At 46.0% G+C, this 14,058-nt stretch overlaps 1 protein-coding gene across 1 annotated transcript in view; it reads left to right on the top strand.

Moving 5' to 3' along the window:
- The first annotated feature begins 309 nt into the window (after positions 1-309).
- LOC112406698 (lissencephaly-1 homolog) overlaps positions 310-14,058 on the top strand; it is a 105,212-nt gene continuing 91,463 nt past the window's right edge. The window contains 1 exon segment of the mRNA XM_024755649.1: positions 310-552. Coding sequence (XP_024611417.1) covers positions 310-552 — 243 coding nt within the window.

The raw sequence follows: 14,058 nt of genomic DNA, 5'->3' as shown, positions 1-14,058 counted from the left end.
CTGCCTACTTGTTACATTGTTCAGAACTGAAAACGTTTAAGAAACCAGGAGTTCTGGGGCTGTATCGGGGTCTCTTTTTTCCCCCCTTTACTTAAAGCAGAGTGGGAAGGGCTCAGCTTGATGCCCTCCGTCGTGGTCAGTCAAGGCAGAGATCCTGCCTCCACACCCCCAAAAGTCCTGGCCCGCTTTTGGTGCCCCCTCTGAGAAGGTGGCTTCTCAAAAGGGAATTAGACGTGGGGTCATGGGCAATGGGGGTGGAGGGGGACCCAAGTCTCCTTACCGAGACCCCTGACAGGACTGTGTCTCGGGATGGGGTCCGGGCAGCAACCTGAACGCAGTGGCGATCCTGGGGGAGCCGCTAATGCTTCGAGCTCAGACTTGCCCCGCCGGACCTCGGCCTTCGGGGTAGCAGGGGCTGCGGAGGGCAGACCCCCCAGCCTGGCTGCCGCGGGCTTGCCTCACCCTGGGAAGATGCGCAGCCCCTCGATCGGAACCGAGGACGTGGCCCGGAGGTGCGCGCCGCCTCCACACCAGATCCTGCGGAAGGAAAGGGTGAGGGAGCGGCGATCGGACCGCCTTTGTGGGCCATGCGGGCTCTCGCGCAGGGCTGAGGGCTGCGCTGGACCCCCCTAGGGTCCGTGGCCAGCAACGCTGTTTAAAGCTGGGGTCCATATCAGGTGTGCTGTGGCCTCCTCTTCCCACGGAAGACCCATCCAGACCCATCCGCTGTCTGCTGCTCCGTTACCGACCTTCCCAGCGGGCACGCACCTCGCAGAGCATCCCTATAATCGGCCGGGCCCAGCTTCTGCAGGTGTCTTTCCTTTCTCCTTTCCACGCCTATCAACATTTTCCTTTCTTAGGTCCACCTCCTTTCAAGTCTCATTCTTTGCTTCCCAAGATCACAAATGCCTCTCCGGATAAATCAGATTCATGCTAATATGTTAAGGGTATGAATAAATTCCAATTAATCCATCTCATTTGATTTTAATTTGGCAAACATTTATGGAGCAGTATCATATACCGAGCCCTAGAGAAAAACTCAAATTTAAACAAAATATAGCCCCTCAAGACCTTACACAACCGGCAGTTTTTCCTCAAAGGAAATGTTCTAGAGTACCAAAATGAGATTTTTTAAATTTAATAATGGCATATTTATGTTAATGTTCCCTGGAAATCTAGCAAGCACATCGAACCCAACCATGATTTCATGATTACCATTGTTTTGGATGAGGCTAAAGAAGGTAATATGTACAATAAGTGAGTCTATTTAAAGAAAAATATTAAGTAAATAAATGAGAAAAATCTGTACAGATAATGGACTCATGACTAAGTTTTAGGAAAACAGGAGCTCAGTAAGAGACAGAGATGTGTATCCAAAGACACGTGCCCCTGATGGGGAGACGGGGAGGGGGACATGACTTCCGGCTTTTGAGGACAAGGAAGGCTTCTGGGAGAAGGTGGCATATGAGATGGGCCTTCAAGGATCTCTAGGAGTTTTTCCAAGATATTACAAAGTGGAGGCCACCCCACGTGGAGGAAACAGCACACCAGGCTACCCAAGTGATTGAAGTAAACGGGGCCCGAGGAGCAGAAATGGGATGAATGCTGGACAGTGAGCTTGGAAATGGATGATGAGGAGATTAAAAAATAGGGAATTCCCTGGCGGTCCAGTGGTTGAGACTTTGCGCGTTCACTGCCGAGGGCCCGCCCAGGTTCGATCCCTGGTCAGGGAACTAAGATCCCACAAGCTGCGCGGCGGGGAAGAAAAAAAAAATTGGGGTTTTGTTCTTTTTGCCATTGTGACCTATGCAGATAATATATCAAAAGGAGCTTTCCTCAGGGCAGGGATCTTCATAGTGAGGGCGAGATCAGTTAATGGGTCAGGAGACTGATTTGCTGGAATATGACTGACATCTAAAATAATGACAGCTATTAGTTAATATCAGAGCGTATCTTCTGAAAAAGCACAAGTCGTGTATTGTGAAACTTTTGTTGCCTAGTGTGCATTGAGTCATGATGTCAAACGGGTCAGAATATTTGAAACGAATTGCCCCCGTGTGATCTCAGCCACTGAGGTTCTTCCTGAACAATCTATTTCCGGTCACCTCTCAAGTCAGTGCATGGAGAGTTCAACCGTGTAGGTCGTACTCCGACCTTCACTTTGCCCAGCAAACACTTTTTCAGTCTTCCATGAGAACTTTTCAGTCATTGTCAGAGGTTATGGGACATTTCCTGGTTGAGGGTGACCTTTTCACCGACTGCGGCCAGGCCAGGTTTTGCTCCTTTGCTGATTGGGTGAGCCAAACTGGAGCCTGCGGTGACCCAGGCCATATTGCTTGTAGCTGGGCTGTGTTTGACAGGGTGCGTCCGAGGCCTGAGGCTCCCCGTTGCCATCTCAGAACGGTGACGGGATCTGCAGCTCCTGGCTCGAAGCCTGTGTGGGCTGGTGTGGAATCAAGGCTGTGCAGGAGGATGTGCGATGATGCCACTTCAAAGGAAAAGGCATGGCTTCAGTGACACATATTTAAATGAGCTGTGGGAAAACGGGCACACAGCAGCTATTTTTTGTGTGTGTTAGAACTACAAGAGCCAGAGTTGCTCACGGAGTACGGGCTTTGGATATAGATGAAGACTTTTTTTGCTCTGCCACTCACTTCCTTGGGCACTTGTCTTTTCCGGTCCTCAGCTTCCGCGCTGTAAGGAAGGGGCGTGACTATAACGGTTCTGAGACCCCTTCCAGCTCAGTTCTTCTCTATTTCTCCATCGCCTTGTTCTTAGTATAGGTCTGTTGCTTCTGTTCTCTCTCCTCCCCCCAGTGCTCGTGGCAAACTGAGCGAATCCATCCTGGCTTTTCCCTGCCAAGAGCCTCAGAATCCTTCTCAACATAGTACTCGACTGCTACAACCGATCAGTGCACACGTGCAAGGTCAGCTTTGCCATTCTTATTTGCTAAGGCTGGCAGAAGCATTTCTCTCTCTCTTTTTTTTTAACCACTGAGAGGCCATGGAATCTACCCAAGCAGCTGGAAAACAGCAAAGTATTCATTTTAGGTTAATTTAGAGAAGCAAGCTGGGAAATGCTTGGGGTGCTCCTTGCAGCCCATTTGGATCCACTTTAAGACTTGTAGAGGGGACTTCCCTGGAGGTCCAGTGGTTAAGACTTCACCTTCCAATGAAGGGGGTGAGGGTTCGATTCCTGGTCGGGGAACTAAGATCCCACATGCCTCGTGGCCAAAAAACCAAAACATAAAACAGAAGCGATATTGTAACAAATTCAATAAAGACTTTAAAAATGGTCCACATCAAGAAAATCTTAAAAAAAAAAAAAACTTTGTAGAAGCTGTAGAATGTCCCCGTGGTGGGAAGTCTTTAATACTCACTGAATGAAGGAGGAGGTTTGACTCTTCAATTGTCACCGTACTTTTAACCGTATAACATATAATTGTAACTAAAACAGCAAGGTAAAAATGCCTCCAAGTAAAGGGGAATTTGAGGTTCACTTCTAGGGGACTAGTCACTTGGGTTGAAACAATCCACTCTGACTGTTAGTCTCTCCAGAGGAGAGACATGAGTGATAGTGGACATTGGAGGTCTGGAAGTCCACACCCCTCCGGTCTACCCATCTGCCTGTGTTCTCTTGGGAGATGGAACAGGAACTGGCTGGGGACCTCCGGCAGAGGTGCGGCAGCAGAAAAGAGAGCTGGTATTAGGTCCTGGTGCCAGCACTCACTGGTTGTGAGACAGTGGGCAAGTTAATTGAGCTCCTGGTGCCTCAATTTCCTGGCCTGTAAAATGGGGACCATAATACTGTCTCCCTCACAGAGTTGTTATGAAGATTAATGGAAACCTGCGTGTAAAGTATCCAGCAGCTTGTACCTAATAAGCTCAAATAAAGGTTAGATGTTAGCGGCAGTGCTGTCTAAGGCTGCATCAATTAGTTTAAAATGGAAGCCACCTTCTAACCTTCCTGCTTCTAAGATGGCTAAAAAGACAATCTTTTTTTTTTTTTTTAAGCCTCAGTTTATCATGAGTTTGAAAGTTCCTGGCAGAATCACCCAGGCCTTTTTTTTTTTTCAGTTTTATTAGCAACTCATCAAGATGCTTTTTTTTTTTTTTTTTCCATTTTTGCGGGACGCGGGCCTCTCACTGCTGTGGCCTCTCCCATTGCGGAGCACAGGCTCCGGACGCGCAGGCGCAGCGGGCATGGCTCACGGACCCAGCCGCTCCGCGGCATGTGGGATCTTCCCGGACCGGGGCACGAACCCGCGTCCCCTGCATCGGCAGGCGGGCTCTCAACCGCTGCGCCACCAGGGAAGCCCCACAGGCCTTTTTTTGACTCTTCTTCCTGTGGTTATGATCTTGTGTCACACAAGAGAAAGGTCACTTTCACAGTCTAGGTTCACTGGAGAACTCCCTGCAGCCTCAGGACGATCCACCATGGGAGCCCCTAAATTTCAACCCGGAGAACCCCTCAAATCTTCTGGAGTTACTATCTCTTTTAAGAATCTTAAGACCACGGGGTCGTAACTGTCTGTTTTCTGAAGCTATAGAGACAGACACTCAAGGAACAGATTTTCAAAAGGATACTTTATTCAATTAATTAGTCAATTCCCTTGTCATAGATGTGAAGTTACCCCTAAACCATCCGGACTGAGGAGACTCTACAGTGAGAAGCAAAGAAATGTTGGGATGTAACAATAGGAGAGCTCATTTGCATTGCAAATGAGCAACCAGCCGGCGAATGAACCCTTATGGGAAAACCACTCTAATCATAAAAACTGCTCGCTTTCGGGGAGACTGCGGTGTAAGGACAAACAGAGTCACAGCTCCATGAGCCCTCTGCAATACAGGATATCAGAGAATATCTAGGTAGGTTTCTCTGAAAATGCATTTGAATACAACAAAATGCATTGCTGGGCAATAGACAGTATGTTTAAAACTTGACTCCACAACTGTGGACTCAATTATTTATGGTTGTCACTATAGCTATGATAGTTTGGAAATAGTCAGGCTTTTCTCTGTTTTTATTTGTAGGAAAACAAGTCATTCAAGCTTTTTAGTGATGCAATGTGACTGGCTGTCGATGGCAGTTACAAATTTTCAAGCCCTGCCAAACACAGGAGTCCCCGAAAGGGACATATGTTTTCTCTGCTTTGTGTTCCAAATTTGCCTTAAAAACATGCAATTATGTGAAGGCCTGACTTATATTTTCAAGAAAGAGCACAATAATGGCTCTGTTTTGTAGCTGTGTTTCTCCAAAACGTATTTATATTGCTGCCTTTTCAAAAGAAGTTGGCTAATGATCGCTGGATTTTTGCATTCCGTCACGACATATGAAAATTTGATTAGGGCTGTGAGATTTAAGAACTGATTTTTTAAGTGCAACAGAAATTTCGTTAACATCATTCGGTACGCAGCCGTGAAAAGTCTTCTGTACTTAGGGTTAGGGTTAAGGTTAGGGTTTTCATTCACTTCCTTATTTTTGTGGACAGTGGGAGAAGGGGAGGCCGGAAGCACGTGTATTTGTAACAGGAGGCCAAGATGGAATAGAATGACCAGGATAACAGAGAGCAAAGCTTGGAAGGTGCCAGAGGCTGTAGGTATGTCATGAGCAAATAAATAGGAAGCAGGCTGGGTAGGATATTTTGGGGGATAGAAGGATGGCTCTGGGGAGAAGTTGTGAAGGGAGAGAGTGAGGCTTTTTGGTCACATTTTATACTTAACTGAAAACTGCTGTAAAACCTTTCATAAATTATATAATCACTGGCTTTGGTTTCATGCCCTTCATTACTATTATTAATGATGGCATTCACTTCACTCTCGCAGAAGCATTTCTAGTAAATTTAAGGAGAGAAGATGAATTAGTCTCTTTCTGGATTGGGGAGCCCCCTCCTGGGAGGTAGGCAATTTTTTGTTATTTTTTCTTTTTCAGAAATGGAGGTAGAGAAGGGTGAAAGGCCCATTTCACATAATAAGGTGGTTAGTGGACAAGTAATGATCATGATATAAATTTCAGGAAATTCTGAAGCTAAGAGAAAAAGATATTCAGGGGCAGTGGAAGGATAGAAGTCTGTGGTAAGTATAACATATATGCAGTATGTTTTGACTGCTTTGTACAAATCTAGAGTCACCACTTTTTAGGGATATAAGTGTTTTTAGGAATATAAATTTAGGAATAAATGTCTTATGTAATGTATAGACTCATAAAGTATACTGTGTATTTAGAATTGTAAAGGCTCAGAAAAATACAATATGAAAATTGAAATAATACCATGTTTTTCCCGTAATATTCCAACCTTAAGGGGAATAGTTTTCAAATCCTTAAAAAATTGTTTCACCCTCTGGAAGTCACATCTGGGATGTAGGATAAGAAGTCACATGCTCTTAGAGGCAACATCTTCTTGTTAGGTCTCAGATTCGAGTGCATTTTTCTCATACATGTTGTGTGTGAGCCTGATGTGAGCTTGGTATCCTCTCACTGCTTCTTTGGATGCTGGAGAAGGCGTAGTCTAAGAAAATGTTGAATTCATTCAGTGGTAGTATCTCTTACTGGGGAGGGCAAATGGCCCCTCAGTGTGATGGAATCATCTTTCACGTGTAGTCAAATATTGTTGGGGTCTTTCTCCCAGTCAGCTTTTTAAACATTACCTCCTGGGCTCAGGTCTTGCCAAAAGAGCCCTACCGGGAAATTTTAAGCGGAAACTTCAGGTGGAGTGTTTTCCCCTTCTAGAGCTAGGTTTCCAATTTTGTTCCTTGGTGAAAGCAAGTTCAAAAGTAATTATTGAGTCATTTAGGACAGAATTTGAAAGGTGCTTCAACTTTACAAAATTGTGGATCTCCCAGGAGCTTTGGTGTCAGTCTGAGTTTTATGGTAAAGGCCACCACCTTGGAAGCTTGGAGGTGGTCAGAGAGATTTCAGAAGATGATCCTATTGGGGAAATAGCCTATTTCCTCCTTTGCTATCTTCCTCGGGCCTCAGGAGATGGTGCAAGAACGTCAGAGCTCAGCTCGGCTCTACCCACTGGTAACAGTTTATTCATTCTTTCTAAGCCGGAAGTTTAAGGATTTTCATTTATAAAAGCCAAATTGTTGAGACAGTAGCTAAGAGACTGGAGGTGAGGCAGAGGCATTCTCTGGGGAATCTGTTTATTGAGCTAAGGACAGGGGACTAAAAGGTAACCAAATTCCCTAACACCAAGGGTACCAAGAGCCTCTGACCATAGCTTCAGAAAATTTACCCCAGAAAAAGAGGCCACAGATCAGTTCCCCCAGGGCCTCCTCCTGTTTCAGCCTGGGGTGAGATGGACCAAGGAGCAGAGGATGCGGCACTAGGCAGTTCTGATGCACTGGACGCCTGACAGGGAAGAGAGCGTCTTTGGAATGTGATCTGGCAAAATATTTTCACTCTCCCTTTTCTCATATCAGTCCCGTCCCTGATCTTTTCTTTCCCAAGTCAATGTCTATCCTCTCCTTTCCTTCCACCACCCGCCACCTCTTCCTTCCTTCCTTCCTTCCAGCCCAGTTGAGCCAAGCCTACCCCAGAACTTGGGGCTGAGGAATCAGCTGAATTGGAGTAGACACTGGGAACAATGACGGTTGGAATAGCCTGAGTGTTACTCAGAGGCTTAGCCACCCCATATTGGCCTCCCATAGAAAGAGGAATTATGGGTTTCCAGAAATTGCATGTTATGGGCATTACTATTAGCATTATATGTTTTTAATTTATTTTCTTTTTGTTTTGATGAGATTGAACATCAAGTGACCCTTGAAGAGCTACAACACTTAAATGCACTCTTTCAGGTAGGAATTGAGCAGGTGAGCTTTCTAATTTGATTCTTTTTTTTTTGCGGTACGTGGGCCTCTCACTGTTGTGGCCTCTCCCGTTGCAGAGCACAGGCCTCAGCCTGTGCTCACGGGCCCAGCCGCTCCGCGGCATGTGGGATCTTCCCGGACCGGGGCACGAACCCATGTCCCCTGCATCGGCAGGCGGACTCTCAACCACTGTGCCACCAGGGAAGCCCTTGATTCTCTTTTTGATGGTTGATTTTTCAGTGAAAAGTACATGCCTTTTAATTCCTACAAAATAGCAAGGAAGAATAAATTCTCTGTAATTGTCACTTCTTAATGGAATTAGAAACAAAGTATGAATGCATCAGAGAAATGAACAAAAGGGATAGCACGCTAGAAGTTGACAGAGAGTTCAGGTAGGTCCAATTAGACATTCCATTCTTTGGACTCTTACACCCAGACTAAACAAAATGCAACTATGTTCAGAGCTAACTATTGTTTTTCCCTCCTAGGAGTATGAGAAGAGAGGAAGGCTGCTGGATATGGAAAGTTAAAAATGCATAATGAAGCAAGCATGAGGTCACAGAAGAAAGTAAATGGGTTTTAGAAATGTTGGATCATCGAAACCACAGTGAAAATTTCAACCATAGGAACCAATTAGGCCTGATGATCTATCTGTACAATCACTGTCAGCTCTGAACTGTGATTTCTGCTAACACCCAGCCGACTTACTGAACAACAGTTCATATAAGAAAATATTTTTAAATTAGTACACTAGGCCAACAAGATATTTAGATACTTTTCTGGAAAAGGAGAAAAAGGCTCTTATTAGATCACTGGTTATTTCCATGTGGGTTGTTTCCAAAGAGTTTGGACACTTTTCCCACCCCCAAACTGCTGGAATTAAGGATTTTAAATATTTTCTCTGCAGTCCTGTTTAGCCCAGTTTTTAGCCCAGAATATGAAATCTTATTGAATCTCTTAGCCTGTTCAGGCTGCTGTTAAAAAAAAAAAAAAAAAAAACCATAAAATGAGAGGCTTATAAACAACAAGCATTTATTTCTTACAGTTCCAGAGGCTGGAACTGAGGTCAGGGTGCCCTCAGGGTCAGGTGAGGGCCCTCTTCCAGGCTGCAGACTTCTCGTTGGATCCTAGCAGGGCAGAAGGGGTGAGGGAGCTCACCGGGGTCCCTTCAGTAAGATCACAAATCCTATTCTTGAGGGCTCCACGTTCACGCCCTAAGCACCTCCCAAAGCCTCACCTACTAATGCCATCACATTGGGCATTAGGGTTTCAACATATGAATTTGGCAGGGAGGCGGGGACACAGAACTCCAAACATAGCAATGAACAAGGCTGTATTCATAAGATAAAATACATATGATAACAGGAGAGGCTGTTTAAGCTCTACTTGCTAAGGTTTCATGATTACATCTTGAACTGTGGAAAAAAATTATTCAAGGTAATGCACTATGATCTTGTCCCTGGAGTTTAAACAAAATCCCACCATCGTCAGACTGTAGGCTGATGAGGTCCCCAATGCCCCTTCTGAGTTACAAAGCCCTCGGTTTCCATGGCTCGAGTGGAAGTTTATGTGTGTTTAGAGTTTCATCTGCTGTGGAGAAGTGATCACTAAAAAACACCCGTCTTTTAAAAATATCTACTCTGTATGCATAATATTAAACAAAAAACTATGGGGTAGAGAGAGGAGTGTTTTCCATGGATAAACTATCAGGTGTTTTAACAACATCCCAGATCTTTTTAGCCAAAGCAGTCTAATCACCCGCATTTTTAGCATGCCTGCCCCCCCAGTCAGTGATCTACTCATTCTCTTCTCCTCTCATGCATTCATTCACTCACTCATTTATTCATTCAATAAACATTTACTAGTGACACAGCATCAGTGAAGTGGACTCTGCCCTCGGGGAGGTCAGAGCTGGCCTAGAATTCAGCCTGGGTGCTATGCGAGCAACTAAAGCAGACCAGGGAGCCAGGAAGGTCTCCTGGAGGAGATGAACCTTGGGCTGAGTTTTCAGGGGCACAATATACAGGGTGAGTGTTTCAGATATGGGTGCCACCTAGAGGAATGGGGGTCTTACACCAAAACTTGTGGTTCCCTTGGGGAGCAGAGAAGGTGATGCCCTATTTTCCTATTTCCGTATCTTCCCACGTGCTGTTCCCTTGCCTAGAATCCTCTCCTCCCATTTTTTGCCTGAGTACTAATTCTCCCTGAATTCTGGTTTTTCTTATGTTCCCAGAATTTAAGACCGTGCCTGGCCCATACAGATGTCCAATAAATGCTGTTGAATGAATGAATGACTTTAATGCAGTACAGTCATCATGGACTCAGACGAGTCTGTCCTAACTTTCCTAGAAAGAAGTAGCTGCTCTTCCTTTCAACCTGATGGTGGTCTGCAGTTTCCTGTAACACAGAATTTGTTTTTGGCACTGCATTGCTGGTTTGCTGTGACCCTGCTAGACAGCGAACGCCACGAGGGCAAGTAAGGCATCTTTCAGCTCTGAAGCTGCAGCATCTGACACAGGCCTTGTCATGCCATTGGTGCTCAATGAGTGAGCGATGTGAGGAGGAAGTGGTCCAGTGTCTCTCACGTAATCGTGCCGAGAAGGCAGTTCCCCAGGGCAGGGCCAGAGGATGTTCATGCAGACCCCAGTGCCCCTTAGCTGTGACTGACGGGGGAGGCTGCATCTCTCTGGGCAGAGCCACGGTGCTGCAAGGCCAAGGAGTGGCCGTATGATGGCCCACGTACTGCCCGAGGGCCCACTCCCACTGTGGTCCACAACACTGCACGGCCCTTGCCCCATGCCACCCTGTCCGGAGCTCCAAGTTGCCCAGGTGGACCCACACCTGTCCCAGGTTCTGCTCTGTGGTGGCAGGGGTGGTCTGGGGGGGCAGCCTGAGCCCAGGCAGTGACTGCCCTCCTCCTGAGCTTTTCTGTTTCCTGTTGCATCTCTCATCCTAATCTCTCTGGAAGCCATCCCTCTAGGTGTTTTGGTCTGTTTGGACTCTCATTCCAAAAATATTTGTTACTTATTATGCTCATGGTATTGCCTAGTTGCCATGGTAATGTCTGCGCTGGCAGCCACACCCAGGGGTGTGAGATGTCTCCTTTGGCGCATGATGTAGAGGGAACTGGGTCTGAGCTCGGTCCCACAGCCAGGGTCTCTCCTCACGACCCCTACCCTGGCACTGGGTATCGACTCACCAAGGGGCAATGCCCTGGTGTCTTGAAATAAGGCATCATCTCATTTTTTCCATTTGGTATCATTACTGAGCAAAGGCAAACACCCCTGAGACTTATAAGAGAAAAGCCAACACCTCACTCCCCAAAATAGACATAAAACCTGACCATCTCTGTTGAAGCTGCAATTATGGAATCCTGGGGTTTGAAAGCACCTTAGAGGTCACTTAGTATATAACCACTTCAATGCACAAATTCTATTCTCTGCTAAGCCAGGAGCCAGCATATGCCTGAATACCTTCAGCTTAAGGGAACTCGATACTTTATAAGGTAGCCCATTTCAAGGCTGGAGAGCTCTGACCTTAAATTTGTTTTTTTCCCTTTATGAGCTGAAATTGGTCTTTCTTGACATCCTACCCATTAGCCCAGTTTCTAAGCTTTTGCACCACTCTCTGAGTTATCTATTGCACCAGAACAAAATTACCACAAACTCAGTAGCTTAAAACTACACACTTATTATCTCTCAGTTTTTGTAAGTTAGGCATCCAGTCTCGGCTTAGCTGGATTCTCTGCTTCAGGGTGCCTCGTGAGGCTATATCAAGGTGGTGGCTATGCTAGGGTCTCATCTGAAAGCTTGACTGGGGAACAGTGCACTTCCAAGGACACATGGTCTCGGCCAGGATTCAGTTTCTTGCAGGTTGTTGGACTAAGGCCTCGGTTCCTTGCTGGCTGCTGGCCATTTCCACGTAGGCGTCTCTATAGGGCAGCTCATGGCTTGGCAGCCAGCTTCCTCAAAGCCAGCGAGGGAGAGAGAGAGCCTACCAGAAGTTATGATTGGTTTCCAGCAAGTTACTCAAAGAGAAGGGGTTTTATCGGCCTGAATACCAAGAGGAAGGAATCGTGGGGTCCATCTTATAGTCTGCCTGTTACAGCCACACAGAAGGAATCTACTCTCTCTCCCACAGGGTGATCCTTCTAACACTTGAAAGTAATTTTTATGACTTGCGCATCTTTTTGTCCTGGCTACACCCAAGTGAGTATCCTCACCATCCCAACTGCTGTCCTCAGAATTTGCTTTGCTGTGTATCTCAAAGTGGGGATACACTCAGAGGTACTGATACACTTTGAGTTTCAGTGTCTCAAACTGAAACTCAGTTCAGTCCTCTGGCTGGAACTGACCAGGCTGGAGTGGGACCCCCTGGGAGCATAAGCCCTGGGAGACCCACAGCTCCTCCTACTAATTAAGGCTTGATTTCAAACATAGACATTCTAGGAGCTCAGCCTCTTGCTGGGGAAGAGTTTTGGTGTCAGTGCACTGAATTCAGATTAACAGTCCTATTAATGTTTTGGAGCAAACATTCCAGAGATCTTATAGTAGTATGCATTTTTGAATATGAAAATTGGAAAAATGAATATTTTCCCCCTCCTGTATCCTCTCGCCCACCAATCTAGTGAATAGTTTACTCTAAAAACAGATTGATTTTTTTCTCTCTAGAGTATTGAACAAATAGAACAACTTTTCATGAAAATAGACTATGAAGCAGTGGGTAGAATTCAGTGGGTAAGTTGGGTTGTGTTTTGTGAATCAGACTTGAAGTTAGCGAGGAAAATGTATAAAATGTTTGGTTCTGAGCCTGTCTGGAGTATCCTATGCCCCTCAGTACCCTTGCCAAGCTGAAGTTGAACCAAGGGGACATGCATATTCACAATTTTCAAGTTCTTGTAACGTCAGGATATGCTTGGAATAGCTTCACTAGGAATTGCAGTAGCTCAGGCAAGTTCCAAGAAGGCATTCCTAAAACCAGGAAATGAAGGCTACATCTGCCACCTTACCCAAAAGCAAAAGTGAAACACCGGTGAGCAAGAAATCCTGTGAACAAGCAACACCTGGTGATAATCAGATCACTGACACGTGGAAAGTGTTTAGAACGGGGCAGCCACAGAGTAATTTCTCAACAAATGTTATCATCATCGTCATTATTAATGTTTCCCAGTTTGGGTTGTATAATGAGGAGCTGAGACATCTGCTTTTAAAGTCTCTGCCATTGTGCCTGAGTATCCTATTGTTCTAGGATGAATCAAGTTCTAAAATGACAAGCTGAGCGGCATTCACCTCTATTCAGACCTCGGGCCAGTGCCCCAACCAGAGCAAATACAGTGTTTTCACTGTCATCTCATTTGAAAGGGAACAGTCAGGATTCCAGGGAAGAGAAGGGAAGAGTCTAGTGAGTTAGGGCTTTGGGGGAAGTGGAGAGAAAATGGAGATGTTCCCAGGCCCTATAGGCACGCCCACCCCTTCCCCAGACCACAGGCTGGCTTTTCCCTACGTGCACTGCTGAGTTTCGAAATGAGGCATACATCCTGGTGGGCCGGAACTGTGCAGTCAGACCAATGGGGGCTCAAGTCTCAGGTCAGCCACCTACCAGTTGTCTGATCTTAGGCAGATCATTTAACTTTCTAGGCTTGAGTTCCCCAATTTGTAAAATGAGGAGAGTAACAGTACCTACCTTATCCAGCTATGGCAAGAATGGAGCTGAAGGTCCACGTTGCACGGAGCAGGGTATGTGCTCAACCATCACCATCATCTTTAGACAGAGAGACTGGGCAGGGAAGCGACACACTGGGTACCAGATTTCCAGCCCTAGCCGAACGGGCGCACCCCAGTTATTAGCCCCGAGTTTTTGGCAGCCAAGTTCACATCGATAAGCTAATAATTATGTCAGGACTTATCCATGTCCTGAGGATAAAGAGAATTTTTGAAAGACAGTAGACGTTTAATGAATTTTCCTTTCTTCACCAGGATGGCTTCTGCACATACCTGCAGCTAGTGTATTCACAGCAAGCTGATGCTCTGGCTCGACAGAAAGAGGTTTCCTTCCAGCTGCCTGCTGTGCTGCGAGGGCTGTCGTATGGGGGTCCCGTGCTGTGCATTCTCTCTGCGCCTGATGACACCTTAATCATGATCAGAGAAGATGGGGCCGTTTATTTCTGGTCCCTGCAGCTGAAGTTGAAAAGAAGAAAGCGGGTTTTTGTATGTGATTCTCATTTGATAAGGATGCTGAGTGCTCCAGT

This window comes from Neophocaena asiaeorientalis, unplaced genomic scaffold, assembly GCF_003031525.2.
Source record: "Neophocaena asiaeorientalis asiaeorientalis breed wild unplaced genomic scaffold, Neophocaena_asiaeorientalis_V1.1 scaffold59, whole genome shotgun sequence".
Classification (NCBI taxonomy): domain Eukaryota; kingdom Metazoa; phylum Chordata; class Mammalia; order Artiodactyla; family Phocoenidae; genus Neophocaena; species Neophocaena asiaeorientalis.
The sequence above is the reverse complement of the archived record's forward strand: the minus strand, read 5'-3'. Positions and strand labels throughout refer to the sequence as shown.